This window comes from Borostomias antarcticus, assembly GCF_949987555.1.
Source record: "Borostomias antarcticus genome assembly, chromosome: 15".
Taxonomy (NCBI): domain Eukaryota; kingdom Metazoa; phylum Chordata; class Actinopteri; order Stomiiformes; family Stomiidae; genus Borostomias; species Borostomias antarcticus.
Genome location: NC_140248.1, coordinates 4,044,728 through 4,061,140, shown reverse-complemented (window position 1 = coordinate 4,061,140; position 16,413 = coordinate 4,044,728). Strand labels below are relative to the sequence as shown.

The following is a 16,413-nucleotide window of genomic DNA, read 5'->3' as shown; positions in this document are numbered from 1 at the left end:
GGTGAAGGAGTGGTCTGAGAGTGAGGTGAAGGAGTGGTCTGGGAGGGAGGTGAAGGAGTGGTCTGAGAGTGAGGTGAAGGAGTGGTCTGAGAGGGAGGTGAAGGAGTGGTCTGAGAGTGAGGTGAAGGAGTGGTCTGAGAGTGAGGTGAAGGAGTGGTCTGAGAGTGAGGTGAAGGAGTGGTCTGAGAGTGAGGTGAAGGAGTGGTCTGAGAGGGAGGTGAAGGAGTGGTCTGAGAGTGAGGTGAAGGAGTGGTCTGGGAGGGAGGTGAAGGAGTGGTCTGAGAGTGAGGTGAAGGAGTGGTCTGAGAGTGAGGTGAAGGAGTGGTCTGAGAGGGAGGTGAAGGAGTGGTCTGAGAGTGAGGTGAAGGAGTGGTCTGAGAGTGAGGTGAAGGAGTGGTCTGAGAGGGAGGTGAAGGAGTGGTCTGGGAGTGAGGTGAAGGAGTGGTCTGAGAGTGAGGGGAAGGAGTGGTCTGAGAGGGAGGTTAAGGAGTGGTCTGAGAGTGAGGTGAAGGAGTGGTCTGAGAGTGAGGTGAAGGAGTGGTCTGAGAGTGAGGTGAAGGAGTGGTCTGAGAGTGAGGTGAAGGAGTGGTCTGGGAGTGAGGTGAAGGAGTGGTCTGAGAGTGAGGTGAAGGAGTGGTCTGAGAGTGAGGTGAAGGAGTGGTCTGGGAGTGAGGTGAAGGAGTGGTCTGAGAGTGAGGTGAGCTGCTAATGGCCTTTTCTTTGCACACACTGACAACCCAGACCATTAACACACAGATGTCAGAGCACAGAGGGATGCCGCCTTCACAAGTGACCTTGAAACAGCGCTGCTGTTGTTGCTGGGTGGAGATGAAGAGTGTCTGAGTTGATGGATGAGAACAAGAAAGGATGATTTTCAAAAGGGGATAGACTCCATCAACATAATGGAGAATAACAGCTGGCAAGTACCAACACATTGGAATGGACAGACCAGCACAAATACAAGCACGCACGCACACACTCACACACTCACACACTCACACACACACACACACACACACACACATGTAAAGTGAAACACAATACTGTTCCTCACAAGCGAGGATCGTCTCAGAGACAGCTTGGTATCTCAGTGGAACTAGCAAGGAAAGTCCTCCATGCCACCAAGACGGACGTGCGAGCACGGTGTGATTTGAGAGGCTTCTCCCCTCTCTCTCTCTCTCTCTCTCTCTCTCTCTCCCAACATCCACCACTCCTTCACCTCCCATCCCGGATAATTAAACTCAACGTGCTATAATGGTTACCATACCCCACTTCCCACTGAGAGCTAGAGGCCTCACGTTTATTCATGGAATTGTGAAATCCTGAGGGAGGAGGGAGGGGGTGGAGAGGGGGAGAGGAGAGGGGGAGGGGGAGAGGGGGAGAGGAGAGGGGGAGAGGAGAGGGGGAGGTGGAGAGGAAGGCGGGAGGGGGAGAGGAGAGGGGGAGGTGGAGAGGAGAGCAGGAGGGGGAGAGGAGAGGGGGAGAGGAGAGCGGGAGGGGGAGAGGAGGGGGGGGAGCGGGAGGTGGAGAGGAGAAGGGGAGGAGGAGGAGAGTAGAGAGGGTAGAAGAGGGAGAGAGAAGGAACGCTAGCCAACATGCCCTCCCACCGTCCAAGGACAGATGCTTCTAATAAACTGTTACAGGACCAAACTTTTATTGTTTCTTTGCTCGTGTTTTGAGGCAAATATGTACAGACCGGTTATTTCAACAAACATTGAGAATCAGTCTCCATTTCCTTTTTGTACACAAGATGTTTGTGGAATACACAGACATACTGGACTGGACTGGACTGGACTGGACTGGACTGGACTGGACTGGACTGGACTGGACTGGACTGGACTGGACTAGACTGCATGTCTGCACTTACAAGCAGAGCCATTGCTGCGTTTAACAAGGCTCAAAGTACTCAAGTCAATTACATTTTTGCTGCTCAAAGAATTTTTGTTGCATTCTCCCTTTCTCCTGCTATCTATGTGTTGTCATTCCTACTATGTTGTCATTCCTACTGGAGGAGTGATTTCTTGGGGGTTTAGCGTTTCTCATGTTGTGGTGAAAAGTATGCAGGGTTAAGGAGATGAACCAAATCTTCTGTAGTGTACGGGAAGCACATACTAACACATATATGTCAATGTCAATTCATACAAATCAATGTAGCACATAGTGTTTTACATAAAAGGAGAAGGATAAAAACATATCATATAAACACAGTGATACACACACACACACACACACACACACACGTAAGCACACACATCTCTGAGGCTTGTCTGCTCTGCTCGGTCGCCCGCTGCCAGATTGTTTACGTCCCAGAAGCCCTGAGGCAGGTCACCCAGCTTCACGCCACCACATGGCTCTGATACGTCGTCTACACAGAAGCAAACGTGCTTCGGTAATTATAACGGCATTATGAACGGTACGTGTTATTATACAGATTTTAAAGGGGCACTCCAAGATATTGGCTTATTTATGCACTTACTGGGAGCGAGGTAAGCCATTTGGTTCACAAGCACTTTTTGTTACATATTTTTGCAATTCTCTTTCGACCCTGACAGCAAACAATAATACAATTATCTGCCACAAAAATTCAATTAATCCATAAAGTCTCAGGACTGTAATAAGTCCAGTCAATCATTTTGAGGTACCACTTTGAAATGATTGGATGGCCTACCTGCCTGTCAACCCGCCTACCTGCCTAGTAGCGAGGGTCATAAGTTTCCCCCCAGTTTGGAGCAGTAGCGTTGGAGGGAGGCCTGAAGGGAGGGGCAGGGATTTGGTCGGTTGCATTTTTCAAAATCTAGCTCACTCTTAATGGTTTCTCCAAAGTCGCCTACCCTACCTTTAAGTCTTTAAGAGTGTTTTACGTAACGTTTTACGTTTACTGTCAGAGACTGGAGAAATACTGCATAGGGAGAGTTCAGAAGTTACAGATGTTAGCTGATGTCATAATGACCAGGGGGGGAGGCGTCTAGTACATTAAACATTCAACTCTCGCAGGTTGCAACTGGAAAGCACTCAGCCTCCTGGTGCCAGCCAGCCCCTGCCTGGATCTACGGGCAGTAAATACATATGAGGCATGAACTAAATAATTACTCAGAGCAGCGACACATGATGGGTGTTTGAGCAGGCAGAGTGATTTGTTCTGGTGCTTACTGCACCACAGAGGGCTGCTGAGGGAGTGACCCGTCTGATCCCACCCCCTGGAGCTCCGCTCGGCTCTGCTGACAGAACGTCCTCACCTCTCTGACTGAACACAATGGAGATGCTTAACCAGAGGCAGGCGGGGTCCCGCGGCTCCTCCAGGTGAAGGAGGAAATCCCAGGGTGGAGAGAGCAGGGAGAGGGGCTCAGGGGACCACCTGCAGCGTTCGGGTGGTGTGGGGATCCCCCCCCCCCCCACCCACCCTCACGTGCACAGCGCTGGCCTCCGCTCGTACCAGCAGCTCAGAGGAACAGAGTTAGCTGGATGAACCTGCTTGTGCTGGTAGGCTGGAGGAAACGAATACTAACATATGAATTGGAATAAACTGTCCCTTTTTAACAGGCAAACTACTGTGCGTGGAGATGCAGGGCAGAGTCTGCTGTCACTGACAATCACACACTGGGAACATGGATGGATCCTCCATCTTCTGCTCTTTTCTATCAACACCCTCAACATTCTGGTTTGAATGTTTATTCACAGTTATAATTGCTACTTTTTGCTGCGTGCAATGTTCTCTTTTTTGGTTTTTGTTTCTTGTTTTAATGTGTTTTTGGATTGCATATTTTATGTTTGATTTTAACTTATTACTGTGAAGCACTGTGCATTCGTGCTGTGAAGAGCGCTGTATAAATAAAGTTTATTTACTTACTTACACAACACACAGCGCCAACTATCCTATAACGGTCAAACAGGCTCATTGAAAGGAGAGTCTTCTATTCCCTAAAACGTCCTGGGTGCTGGATTGAGGGAGGGTGGATACATGCTCCTGTGGTTGCCATGCCGATCATCAGATCCTCCTTACGGAGCTTTAAGACGACTGAGATTAACTGTAACGAGGTTCCAGTCTAGAACTGCTACGGCTCGACCTTCAAACAGGCTTGGGGGGAGGACCTTCCCCCAGCCCCTATCTCTGGCCATCAGTTAGCCGTGACCAGGAATCCATTCAGCACAACCACCTGTTGCCTGTCAACGGGTACGCTGGAAAACCAGGTGCTAAATAGAGGAGGTATATTTTGGGGTCTTCACAGCAGGGGACCAAATGCAGATACGGTATATCACTGTGGAATCATTCTTGGAGTGTAGGTACAGCTAATGCTTCCCAGCATCCCTGTGGCACGTACGAGCACTTATTCTGTCGTATACCTGTCAGTTCATCTCTGTCAAAACACAGCAAACAATAAGAAATACGAGGCAGAGGGGGGGGGGGGGGGGCGGGCGTAGAAATTCAGGCGCCTGTTTGGCCGTTTTCATTCAGAAGGAGGTTATAAATTTTTCATGCTGTGCGCTCGAGGAGGTGCAGTAAATCCCTGGTTCTGTGGATGTGAAGGGCCCGGTGTTCTCCTCATAACTACCACATGTGGGATGTGAGAGGGGCGGCTTCTCACTGTATCAACTCTACGATCAGGACCCTTCCCCTGGGCCCGAGGGGGTGTTCCTCAGGCCTGGCTGTCCTGTCTGTCCCCTGGGCCCGAAGGGGTGTTCCTCAGGCCTGCCTGTCCCCTGGGCCAGAGGGGTGTTCCTCAGGCCTGCCTGTCCCTCTCCTGTCTGTCCCCTGGGCCCGAGGGGGTGTTCCTCAGGCCTGCCTGTCCCTCTCCTGTCTGTCCCCTGGGCCCGAGGGGGTGTTCCTCAGGCCTGCCTGTCCCTCTCCTGTCTGTCCCCTGGGCCCGAGGGGGTGTTCCTCAGGCCTGCCTGTCCCCTGGGCCCGAGGGGGTGTTCCTCAGGCCTGCCTGTCCCCTGGGCCAGAGGGGGTGTTCCTCAGGCCTGCCTGTCCCCTGGGCCAGAGGGGTGTTCCTCAGGCCTGCCTGTCCCTCTCCTGTCTGTCCCCTGGGCCCGAAGGGGTGTTCCTCAGGCCTGCCTGTCCCCTGGGCCAGAGGAGTGTTCCTCAGGCCTGTCTGTCCTGTCTGTCTCCACACAGGACAACACGCATGACCACCGGGCTGCTCTGGGACTACCAGAGACAGGAGTATTGTAGATACTTGCGGTCGGAGAGCGTTTTTACCGATGGTCGAATCAAGCTGCGGGGAAGACCGGTGTTCCGGCCTCCTGACCGAGGATTCCTCTGTGACTCCCCCCCCCCCCCGGCCGCGGGTCAGCACAGCTCAGGGCCGACTGGGGAACGCTGGTTATCACCAGGACACACGGGGGAGGAAGTGTCTCACCACAGACGACTGGACGACAAACATCTACCAAATGTCTCTGCTGTGTCCGTTGATAAGGGCCTTGTCAATATCACTGGCTTGTCGGTGTGGACATGGTCTGGCTGTGGTCCCTCGGCAGTATTGCCTCCACCCCCCCCCCCCCCCCCCCCCCCCCCCTCGCCCCGTGCTGGGCTCGATCCCGGGTCCGCTGACTCACAAACATGCGTGACCACCTCTCATAAACACAGCCTCAGACAGATACCACAGAAAAGTGATTTGAAGCCACAGGTGGGTGGGTGGTATTTATACTGAGCCTACCCAATCACGTTTTCTGGGGGTTGCTCCTACCTGCCAAAAATGGCATCAATACCAGAGTGGGAGGAGCCACCATACAGAGAACAAGACTTACCTGGGGGACAGGTGCACTCTGGGAAGACCTCCCTCGCCAGACGCAGTTTGGGCAGCACCAGGTTCAGCCTCTGCCACGGAACAAGAGAGGCGGCTTTATTGTGAGATATGGGGTGAAACGTTTCCTACTAATATTTGGGTTAGCCAATCAATTAATCGCATGTGGCATGAGTAGGCTATGCAAGGTACCCTAGCCAACAAAGAACCATCTCCAAAGAAAGATCTGAAAAGTACAAAAGTGGTGTGAGTAAAGAATGTGTGAAACACCTGTAGGATACTGTGCCTTAATGGTGTCGTGTGAAATGAATTAGCCTGGTGTTGTGTCACAAACAAAAACTCGTCTTTCTCATTAAAGCAAATTACATGTAATTAAACAACTTCAGGAATGTATCTTCAATCGAACCTTTCGTTTTAAATTAAATCCTACCTCTTGCACACGTTTTTCAATCATGTCCTGAAGTTCAGGTACCGTGGGTCCCTCATCCGGAGTGCTAGGCGCTGTTCTCTCCATCTCTAGGGCGTGAACTCTGTATTCCAGGTGAGATGTCTTGAAGTTGACCAACAAACAGAATGCCATGGAACTCAACGACAACACGATATACAAGACCGTAGGCAAAACGCCCAAATAGTGTGGAGTTTGTAATTTCTCCATATTATTAGAGTGCGTCGTTTTCTCCTCTGACTGTGTCGGAGTTCCCATTTTGAAGACACCAGCACCTAAAGTATCAGAACTGTAAAATCCTTCTAAAAACAGACTCTTTCCGTCCTTTTCCTGTTTTAGAGATGCAAAGATGAAATAACGACTTTGTTACAGTAGCGAAACCTTGATCAGAATGAGCGCTTCGTGGATGCGCATCTTGGGATCCCAGCCAGGCGGAGCGTGTACCCGCTGCACCAGACGCGGGGATGTGATGAGCGGGTTGAGATGGTCCAGACCCAAACCAGCTGAGGTGGACCAGCCTAATTAGGCCAGGGAACGTCGTGATTGCCGCCTCCCCTAGAACCGCCTGAATTCTAGTCTAAAGTCTAAATCTAAGCTACTGTAAAACACAAGGTCTGTGAGAAAAACGAAAGTTTAGCGCGTCAATTAATTAGACGTCAGTATAGGACTATCTCCCTGCTCCGAATCCATTTGAATCCCCTCAATTTGAGACGTTGTTGCCATCAACTGGATGAAAACTGCTACTACAAGTTAACTTCTCGAGAATCAGAAGTACCGATACATCCAACGGTTTATCCAATTGCTCCATCCGGACACAAAATAAACTAAGCTAATATCAGTAACAGAAAATATTTATTCTCCAGATAGAATGTAATGGCTCTAAACTAGAGATGCAGAAATTCCTAGATTCATTTCCAAGGCTCACTCACTACATGAAAGAAGGCCATTAATTTATGTAAAATAAAGACACCCTTTGAGAACAAGCAGGTTTATTCAATAGTCACAGTTATCAACAAGAATCGTCAGTAAAGTTGAACATAAATATAAGCTTAGAAAACAGTCGAGTCCAGCCCCAGGTCATCACACAGGTCATCTCAGAGGACTGATGCAGTCTATACAAGTCTCCGTTGGAATATAGAAATGCTGCAAGGTGTGTGTACGCACATGCGCCCGCCTGTGTGTGTGTGTGTGTGCGTAACAGGCCGCCGTCATTTCCGGCGGTCCTTCCTCAAGATGTCGAAGAAAGGGTGCCAGATGGCCTCCTCCAGCGTGAGCCGCTTGGCCACGTCGTACTCCATCATGCCCTGGATCAGGTCGAACAGCTGCTCGTCATCCTGGCTCTTGGACAACATGTATTGCTGAGGAGAGGCCAGGGGGAGGCAGGATTAACACCGGCAGGATTAACACACACACAAGCATCCCCGGTTGGTTGTTGAGCGGGGAGCAGCCCCTCCCACAGCGACCGTTTCAAATTTACTTGACATTATTCCGTTTATTTTTTTACAGGGACAATGCACACCAATCAACAATTTTAGGAACATTTTAGTAAATGAGCCCTCATAGTTATGCGCCAGTGTTAGCTGAGTAGCTAGTTTTCAACTGCTGTCCCTGGGCAAGATGTTAAGTGCCGGATAAAAACAGTAAGATTATCAATTTATTTTTTTTGAATTTATTAAGAATTTTAAAAAACAGATTAGGAAAAGATGACATAAACAATGATTTGTCTGATTGTGGAATGGTGAGCGATCTAGCCATGTGAAGGGAGCGTTACCCTGAGAGGTTTGTAGTGCTTCCTGTTCTAGCCATGTGAAGGGAGCGTTACCCTGAGAGGTTTGTAGTGCTTCCTGTTCTAGCCATGTGAAGGGAGCGTTACCCTGAGAGGTTTGTAGTGCTTCCTGTTCTAGCCATGTGAAGGGAGCGTTACCCTGAGAGGTTTGTAGTGCTTCCTGTTCTAGCCATGTGAAGGGAGCGTTACCCTGAGAGGTTTGTAGTGCTTCCTGTTCTAGCCATGTGAAGGGAGCGTTACCCTGAGAGGTTTGTAGTGCTTCCTGTTCTAGCCATGTGAAGGGAGCGCTACCCTGAGAGGTTTGTAGTGCTTCCTGATCTAGCCATGTGAAGGGAGCGCTACCCTGAGAGGTTTGTAGTGCTTCCTGATCTAGCCATGTGAAGGGAGCGTTACCCTGAGAGGTTTGTAGTGCTTCCTGACGTATCGTCCGGAGGAGCTGTGTTCGTCCCAGTCCAGGCGCTCGTGATGAGCGTACCGGCGCTTCCTGTGATAGGAGAGGATATTTTAAGGAGAGGATATTTTAAGGAGAGGATATTTTAAGTCATAATGCGCCCCCCATCCAACTTGTACATCGGCCCGGGGCGCAGCCCGGGGAAAGAAAAAACAAATATACAGGACAACATTTAAGATGACATTTACAAACAACCAGCCAATCAGACAGACGGGGGGACATTAAAACATGACACCTCAGCCACACAACAGCACCAAACTAACTTAGAGAACATCTTGATCGAAAAGGTGGGTTTTAAACAAGGCCTTAAATCCCTAGGGAATTAGCGGACTTGATGTTTAACGGTTCCTACAGGCGGATACCATCGTCAAGGACACAATAATCACACCCATCCACTGACCACAGAACATTCTTCAGCCCGTGTTAGGGATGTTAACAGTTAATCGACGATTGCCGATAAGAATCAAGTAAGATTTGGTTACTCGATTAATTGTTTGTTAATGGAATGGAGCTTCTTTTTTTTTTTTTTGAACAGACATTATCAACGGGAGTTGTGTGAAATGTAATAATGATTTAAGGTCTGACTGCACATGAGGGCGCCACGCCATGGAGTGAAGGTAAATTGGAATGCCGGAACATTTCAATGACACAGCGGAAGACGACAAAAAAAATGAAGCGAGCAAAGTGCAGTCCAGCGTGGGACGTTCTTATCAATTAATCAACTATCGTTTGTTGAGGTTAACAGTTATCGATTCATGAAATTCCTTGAAATTTGCAACCCTAGCCCGTGTTTTTACATTTATTTCAGAGCAGCAAGTGAGACCTACTTGGTTTTCTGCAGCAGGTGGGCAGGGATGGGCCCCAGCACTCTCTCCATCATGGCCAGGTGCTCCTTGCTGTCGTGGGTCTGAAACACAGCAGACAGAAACGTTAGTCCACATTCAACCCAACCAGGTTGTACGCATGGTCAGAAATGGTCCGTGTCTCTTCCTACTGGCCCCCTCGCTACCTGGAAGAGAGTGAGTCCCAGGTAGTACTCTACCTGGAAGAGAGTGAGTCCCAGGTAGTACTCTACCTGGAAGAGAGTGAGTCCCAGGTAGTACTCTACCTGGAAGAGAGTGAGTCCCAGGTAGTACTCTACCTGGAAGAGAGTGAGTCCCAGGTAGTACTCTACCTGGAAGAGAGTGAGTCCCAGGTAGTACTCTACCTGGAAGAGAGTGAGTCCCAGGTAGTACTCTACCTGGAAGAGAGTGAGTCCCAGGTAGTACTCTACCTGGAAGAGAGTGAGTCCCAGGTAGTACTCTATGAGGATGCAGCCAAGACTCCACACGTCACACGCCTGGTTCCAGCCCAGCTCTGTGGGGAACAAAAACAGCTGTTTAGACAAGTGCACACTTGTCATGAATACACCTAGCTCCGCTTAGTTAACGAAGGGCTGACTACTAGGTCAGTGTGTACTCTGACTACTAGACCAGGTCAGTGTGTACTCTGGATGACTACTAGACCAGGTCAGTGTGTACTCTGGATGACTACTAGACCAGGTCAGTGTGTACTCTGACTACTAGACCGGGTCAGTGTGTACTCTGACTACTAGACCAGGTCAGTGTGTACTCTGACTACTAGACCAGGTCAGTGTGTACTCTGGATGACTACTAGACCAGGTCAGTGTGTACTCTGGATGACTACTAGACCAGGTCAGTGTGTACTCTGGATGACTACTAGACCAGGTCAGTGTGTACTCTGGATGGATACTAGACCAGGTCAGTGTGTACTCTGGATGACTACTAGACCAGGTCAGTGTGTACTCTGTATGACTACTAGACCAGGTCAGTGTGTACTCTGTATGACTACTAGACCAGGTCAGTGTGTACTCTGTATGACTACTAGACCAGGTCAGTGTGTACTCTGGATGGCTACTAGACCAGGTCAGTGTGTACTCTGGATGGATACTAGACCAGGTCAGTGTGTACTCTGTATGACTACTAGACCAGGTCAGTGTGTACTCTTGATGACTACTAGACCAGGTCAGTGTGTACTCTTGATGACTACTAGACCAGGTCAGTGTGTACTCTGACTACTAGACCAGGTCAGTGTGTACTCTGACTACTAGACCAGGTCAGTGTGTACTCTGGATGACTACTAGACCAGGTCAGTGTGTACTCTGGATGACTACTAGACCAGGTCAGTGTGTACTCTGGATGACTACTAGACCAGGTCAGTGTGTACTCTGGATGACTACTAGACCAGGTCAGTGTGTACTCTGTATGACTACTAGACCAGGTCAGTGTGTACTCTGACTACTAGACCAGGTCAGTGTGTACTCTGTACAGTTACACTCTGAACCATCAGCCATCTCTAACAGCTGGGTAGTACATAGAAGACAGAAACCAACAAGTCTTCAGGATTCAAGGGGTCGTGTGTGTGTGTGTGTGTGTGTGTGTGTGTGTGTGTGTGTGTGCATACCCAGGATGACCTCCGGTGCGCGGTAGTGCCTTGTGGAGACCACCGAGGTATGGTGCTCGTGGTCAAACGTGGCGTTGCCGAAGTCCACCACCTTCAAGTCCAGACTCCTTAGCGTCCTCTCGTCACGCTTCTGCATAGCACACACACACACACGCACACGCACACGCACACGCACACGCACACACACACACACGCACACACGCACACATACATACAAACACACACACACATACATACATACAAACACACACACACATACATACATACAAACACACACACATACATACATACAAACACACACACACATACATACAAACACACACACACATACATACATACATACAAATACACACACACACACACACACGTGCGCTTCCCCAGTTAGGAACAGCTAAGCCGTTCCAACGTGTAACACTATGAATCAGAACGCTGATCTCCCATCTTTTATCATTATCGCCGCCGTTCCAACGCCGTGACACGGGACTCACCATTTTGGCGTTGTACTTCATGTCATAGTCTGACTTGACAAACAGGATGTTCTCGGGCTTCAGGTCCGTGTGGGTCACCTTGTTCCGATGGAGGACTGGAACGCAGGAACAAAACAAAGAGCGCAGAGCATCAGCAGGCCGCGCTCTCGGCCGGGTCGTTGTCCGAACCCCCACGGCTCCCCGGGCTTTAGCTTAGCGGGCTAACTCCTCCCGCGCTCCTCGTGAACTCACAGCAGACGGCCCTGATGATCTGGTAGGCCATGACCCGGATCTGGTGGACGGTGAAGGGCAGGAAGCCGTTCTCCTTGAGGAAGTCGAAGGTGCTGAGGCCCAGCAGCTCGAAGGCGATGCAGACGTGGCCGTGGTAGTCGAACCAGTCGAGCATGCGCACGCACGCACTACGAGGGGAGGAGACGACCACCCGGACGACCACACGCTAATAGGTCAGTATTTCAAAGGAAGGATTGGATGCGCTATACCAGACAACGAGGTGTACTTGTGGTACTAAACCAAAATAACAATTACTTCAAACTGGCATCCAAGGATGTACGGTAGCACTCACCACCACCATCTCATGTCCTGATGAAGGCCGAGACGCCCAAACGTTATGTGAATTGACGGCCGACAATAAACTGGTGTAATTGAAGATTTGTCCCTGCTTTTTTCCTTTTTCAAGTGGTGAGTGCTACCATACATCCTTGGATGCCAGTTTGAGGCGCTTATAGGTCAGTCAGTCACACCAGACGTCTGCGCTGTCGGTAACCGAACATGGTGACGGTGGCGTCGTCGTCACTCACAATCTGCTCTCGTTGTCCAGGGAGTTGATCTCCTCCAGCACCTCCACCTCAGACATGGCCGCCTCACGGTAACGGTCGATGTTCTTAATGATCTTCAACGCCACGCGCTCATTGCCTCTGGACAGGGGGTGGTCACGGGGGGACAGGGAGAGACAAGGCGGAGAGACAAAGAGAGAGAGGACGACACGGAGGAAGAGGGAAAGAGACGGATTATGAAAACTGCACATTTCTCACACAAAATGGACGATATAATAATAAGCTGAGTGTAAGGATAAAGCGAAGTGCGTGAAGAGAGGGGTTATGTTGTGGATGCCGTGTGGTGTAGTGGCTTACTTTTCCCTGTCTATGCACTCCACCACCTTTCCGAAAGCTCCCTCTCCTAGAGTGGACAATATCTCAACTGCAGAGAGGAAGAAGACAGTCAGGACGACAGCATGGAGCTCCAGCAGCATCACAACAGATAACCTAACTAGACTAGCTGTCCACCTCACGGATACAAACACAGGTTAACATTGCATTTCTCTAATCAATCCTAGAACTACAAAACTAACCACCTGACTAAACTACCTAATCTCTCTAACCTGACTGCTAATCAAACGGATGAAGCCAAGTACATTTGTTCAAACCTCAACCATTTGACAACATAAAAGTTGTTTAAAGGGGAGCCCAGTGCTCCCCGCCCCCCGAAGCTAGCCTAAGCTCTGGGCACTCAGAGAAGTTAACATGAGACAGAAGGGTTATAGAGAGACAGAGAGAGAAAGGTGGGTGTGCTATACATCTTGCTTTCAGTACGAGTCCATTGTGATAGATCAGGTGACCCTCCTCGTCATCCTCAAAACTCCGGGACTTTTTCCTTCTCTGGCTCCTCTGTGGGGGGAGGAGGGGGTCGGGGGGGGCAACGGACACCAGCGCCATCACCATCGGCACCACCATCATCATCATGACCATCAACACCCCGCCAGGCCGGAACCAGAAGGAACCATTCATTCATACGGCAGCAGGGGGGTTCGGTGACGAGAGGAGGACGGTTTTCGTCGGCGCGCAGTTCAGACGCCCCCCGACAGCAGCGGACAATTCAAATGCATCCCGAGAAACGCACAGGTGGCACCACATGGTGTGTGTTACAGAAGAAAGACATGGCAACAACATTTTCAGATATGAGGCTCTCACAATACAGGAAGTTGTTTGTTTTTTTAAAGAGAGATTTTAAAGAGACGTAGTGATATTATAAGAGAAGTGACAATAGAAACCCTCCTGGTCCTGAGGCTCAAATAGAATAAGCAGGTCTAGAAGCTTTGAAAATTAAATGCTATTCTAGCGTAATCCAAGTACAGTCCAAACTATAGAGTTCAACAAAACAATTTTATAGAAATTTTTTGAAATATTATACCAATTAAATATGGAACACCAGACCAAATGAGACTAGTGTTATTCTAGGGGGCACAGTAGGAGGGAGAGTTGGTTTGAGCGAGGAGGAGCATATCGTACCGAGTCGGAGTGGCGGCTTTGGCGTCCGGAGCGATGGCGTGTGGCGCTGCTTCTGTGGCTCCGCCCACTGCGTGCGGAGGACTTGCTGTAATGATGCCAGTCCCTGTTCTTCTCACGCTCCCTGGCGGGCTCGGCCCTGGCGGGCTCTGCCTTGGTTGGGTGGCCTCTGGGCCCATTCCGCTCCCCCTGGTCTACAGGGGGCGCACTGGGCTCGCGAGCCGGCCGCTCCCTCCCCTCCAGCCTCCCAGAGTCAAGGTGACCCCTGTGGCCAGGCCAAAGACCAGAGAGGAATGTTAGGGCACTAATATATATATATATATATATATATATATATATATATATATATATATATATATATATATAAAAGCAGACACACACACAGTAGTGGCTATACATCACTGTCAAGTGGGAAATGTTTGCGCTTTTAAATAACCAGGAGTAACCGAGACTAGTAACATAACTCTTGTATATTATCACTCAAAAAGGCATGCCGATCGTTGGCGCCACTACTTGCTACAAGGGACCTGTGAGGGTTTCGGGGGTCAGGATGGGTGACGGACCGGAGGTGGAGTTACTCACTGGCATTCCACCCCCCACCCCCCCTCTCCCCAGCACTGAGGCCTACTGGCCCTAGTGAAGCCCTCTGCCTTGACGGCCCTCTCACAGCCTGCCTGCCTGCCTGGCGTGCCTGAAGCGGAGCCCATACCTGCGCCAGTCAATGTTGTAGTAGTAAATCCCTCCGCGGCATATTCCGATCCATCATCACTTACTAGGCCCTCTATCACTCACTAGAATGCTGTGGATCTCGAATAACCATCAATGTCTGTGCATCAATGTGTCAAATGCAGTGCTTTACTCGATAAATGATTGTGTTGTTCATGCAATCTGGAAAATGATTTGGGATTCATAGGAATGGGGGATTGTGGATATTAAATACTTTTGACGTTGATACCGTTTTCAAATGTCAAGTTCTTGTATATCTGAGTTAACCCCAAGAATACACAGGACACGAAGGAGTACAATTCCTGGCTGAAACGACTTTGTACGGTGCAACAGATAGAAAGACACAATTAGACAAACACGAACAGTTTGCAGTGCTTTCCAGTTCAAAAATGCCTGTAACGTCAAAATACAATCAAAACACACTTGTTCACCAGGCAATCTATGCTGAGAAACTAAACCAATTTGTTTTTATGGGCAATTCTGTTCAAATGATCCGCCTAACCGTGACACAAATAAATGTGATATTCAGGTGAGCAGAAAGTCCGTTTACCTTTCGTATGTTTTGAAGTGATGATACTGTCTCAGACTGATCTGGTCCCGTTCACCGCTCTGGGAGCTTCTCCTGGCCCGTTTGCGACCCTCCACCTCCTCCTCCTCCCAGCCGTCCTCCTCAGCCCACCCATCGGGAGACCGACACCGCTTCGACCTTCGCATCTGCCAGACGAGGACACACAAATGGTCAGTAAAATAATACGACCAAGTAAATCTATCCTCAAGCATTCCCATACATCTAGCTGGGTCGTAAAGACGAAGCCAACTGCAATGAAAGTTACACTGTTCCCCCATCTAACCCCCATCTAACCCTAACCCTTTATGGGGGTTCTTCTTACACTGTTCCCCCATCTAACCCTAGCCCTTCATGGGGGTTCTTCTTACACTGTTCCCCCATCTAACCCTAAACCTTTATGGGGGTTCCTCTTTCTATCTAACTCGTCAATATTGTGAAAGCTCAGCTAGAAAGAATACACCGTGGCGGGGGACAACACCAGAAAAGCAAACTCAGTTCCGGGTAATTGGATTTTATGGAGCAGCTATTTCTGCTACTGCTAGACCTACATTGACTCAATGAATGTTCAATAAATACTAAGCTAACTTAATGTTGCCTAGTGCTGACGAGGAGTCCACTGACGGAGCGTTACAGTAGTTTAGCTAGCTAGCTACATAAAGTCCTGCTGGGGCATTACTAGACAATTTCGACGTACGCTTGCTAGTTAACATTTCGCACATAAACATGAACATATCCCACCTCAACAACTGGGTATTTCAAGTTCTGTAGTAAGACACCGTATTTCCAGAATCGTTTTTTGAAGAGAGCTTGCTCTGCTTGCGTTATGTTTATGAACTCGCAGCAAAATGGCGACTGTCGTTCGGGAACAAAGCCTTTCTTTACGACACAAAGCCTTTCTTTACGACAGTGAGAGCGGATAGACGGGATATGAAGTTTGATTACAGTCACGCGTAGGCTTGTGTTTCAATCATGGATGTTATATTAAGAGGTTTCAATGTTGTCAATTGTATCTCCTACTTTGATAAGATACACCATAACTGCAGCAAAAATAAATGACATATAGGCCAAGGGTGAAGTGACATATAGGCCAAGGGTGAAGTGACATATAGGCCAAGGGTGAAGTGAAAACCAGGCCAGGTACAGCCTGGCTTATGTGCGTGGCTGGCTTGTTTCTGTTCAGGACTGGTAGGACAGAAGCTAGTCATGCCACTGAAATAGCTGTGAATTGAAATTACATGAAATAATGTATGATAAATTAAGATAGGTATTGTCGCCTGGACACATCAGTTCCAAAATGTAAACAACAGTGTTTGTTTATATTAGCTAGGCTACATATAGACTAGAGGAGTTTCTTTCAGCATAGACGGTAGTCTCTGAGAATGTCCAGCGTGGGAGTCCAATGCTCTGACCACTACTCTACTTTAGGTAAAGGATAAAAAGGTTGGAGTGAAAGGATGAACGTG

The 16,413-nt window shown here is 49.1% G+C and overlaps 2 protein-coding genes across 3 annotated transcripts in view; both read right to left on the bottom strand.

The window, feature by feature from the left end:
* LOC311318498 (uncharacterized protein) overlaps positions 1-6,321 on the bottom strand; it is a gene marked incomplete at both ends in the record, with an annotated part of 57,691 nt that extends 51,370 nt beyond the window's left edge. The window contains 2 exons of the mRNA XM_084449848.1: positions 5,746-5,815; positions 6,214-6,321. Coding sequence (XP_084305974.1) covers positions 5,746-5,815; positions 6,214-6,321 — 178 coding nt within the window. The remainder of the gene's footprint in view (positions 1-5,745; positions 5,816-6,213) is intronic.
* Positions 6,322-7,175: 854 nt separating this feature from the next.
* On the bottom strand, positions 7,176-15,783 carry clk4b (CDC-like kinase 4b). 2 transcript variants are annotated; one of them, XM_084449392.1, is made up of 13 exons: positions 15,689-15,783; positions 14,933-15,096; positions 13,660-13,921; positions 12,948-13,038; positions 12,505-12,571; positions 12,172-12,288; positions 11,606-11,772; positions 11,375-11,469; positions 10,887-11,016; positions 9,697-9,779; positions 9,251-9,330; positions 8,366-8,456; positions 7,176-7,544 (listed from the first exon to the last, which is right to left on the bottom strand). In XM_084449392.1, the coding sequence occupies exons 2-13, from the start codon at positions 15,094-15,096 to the stop codon at positions 7,395-7,397; spliced, it is 1,497 nt and encodes a 498-aa protein (XP_084305518.1). In that variant the 5' UTR covers positions 15,689-15,783; the 3' UTR covers positions 7,176-7,394. The 2 variants fall into 2 exon arrangements, with proteins under 2 accessions (XP_084305518.1, XP_084305519.1); XM_084449393.1 differs by lacking the exons at positions 13,660-13,921; positions 14,933-15,096; positions 15,689-15,783 and having other exon boundaries at positions 12,921-13,595.
* Between the last annotated feature and the right edge of the window lie 630 nt (positions 15,784-16,413).

What these genes read in the sequence shown, in the direction of transcription:
- clk4b (XM_084449392.1), bottom strand. Translation starts at nt 15,096, where the DNA reads ATGCGAAGGTCGAAGCGGTGTCGGTCTCCCGATGGGTGGGCTGAGGAG. An exon ending in CACTTCAAAACATACGAAAG is followed by an intron (nt 13,922 to 14,932) that starts GTAAACGGACTT and finishes GCCTGGCCACAG; the next exon opens with GGGTCACCTTGACTCTGGGA. An exon ending in TGAAGTACAACGCCAAAATG is followed by an intron (nt 11,017 to 11,374) that starts GTGAGTCCCGTG and finishes TGTGCTATGCAG; the next exon opens with AAGCGTGACGAGAGGACGCT.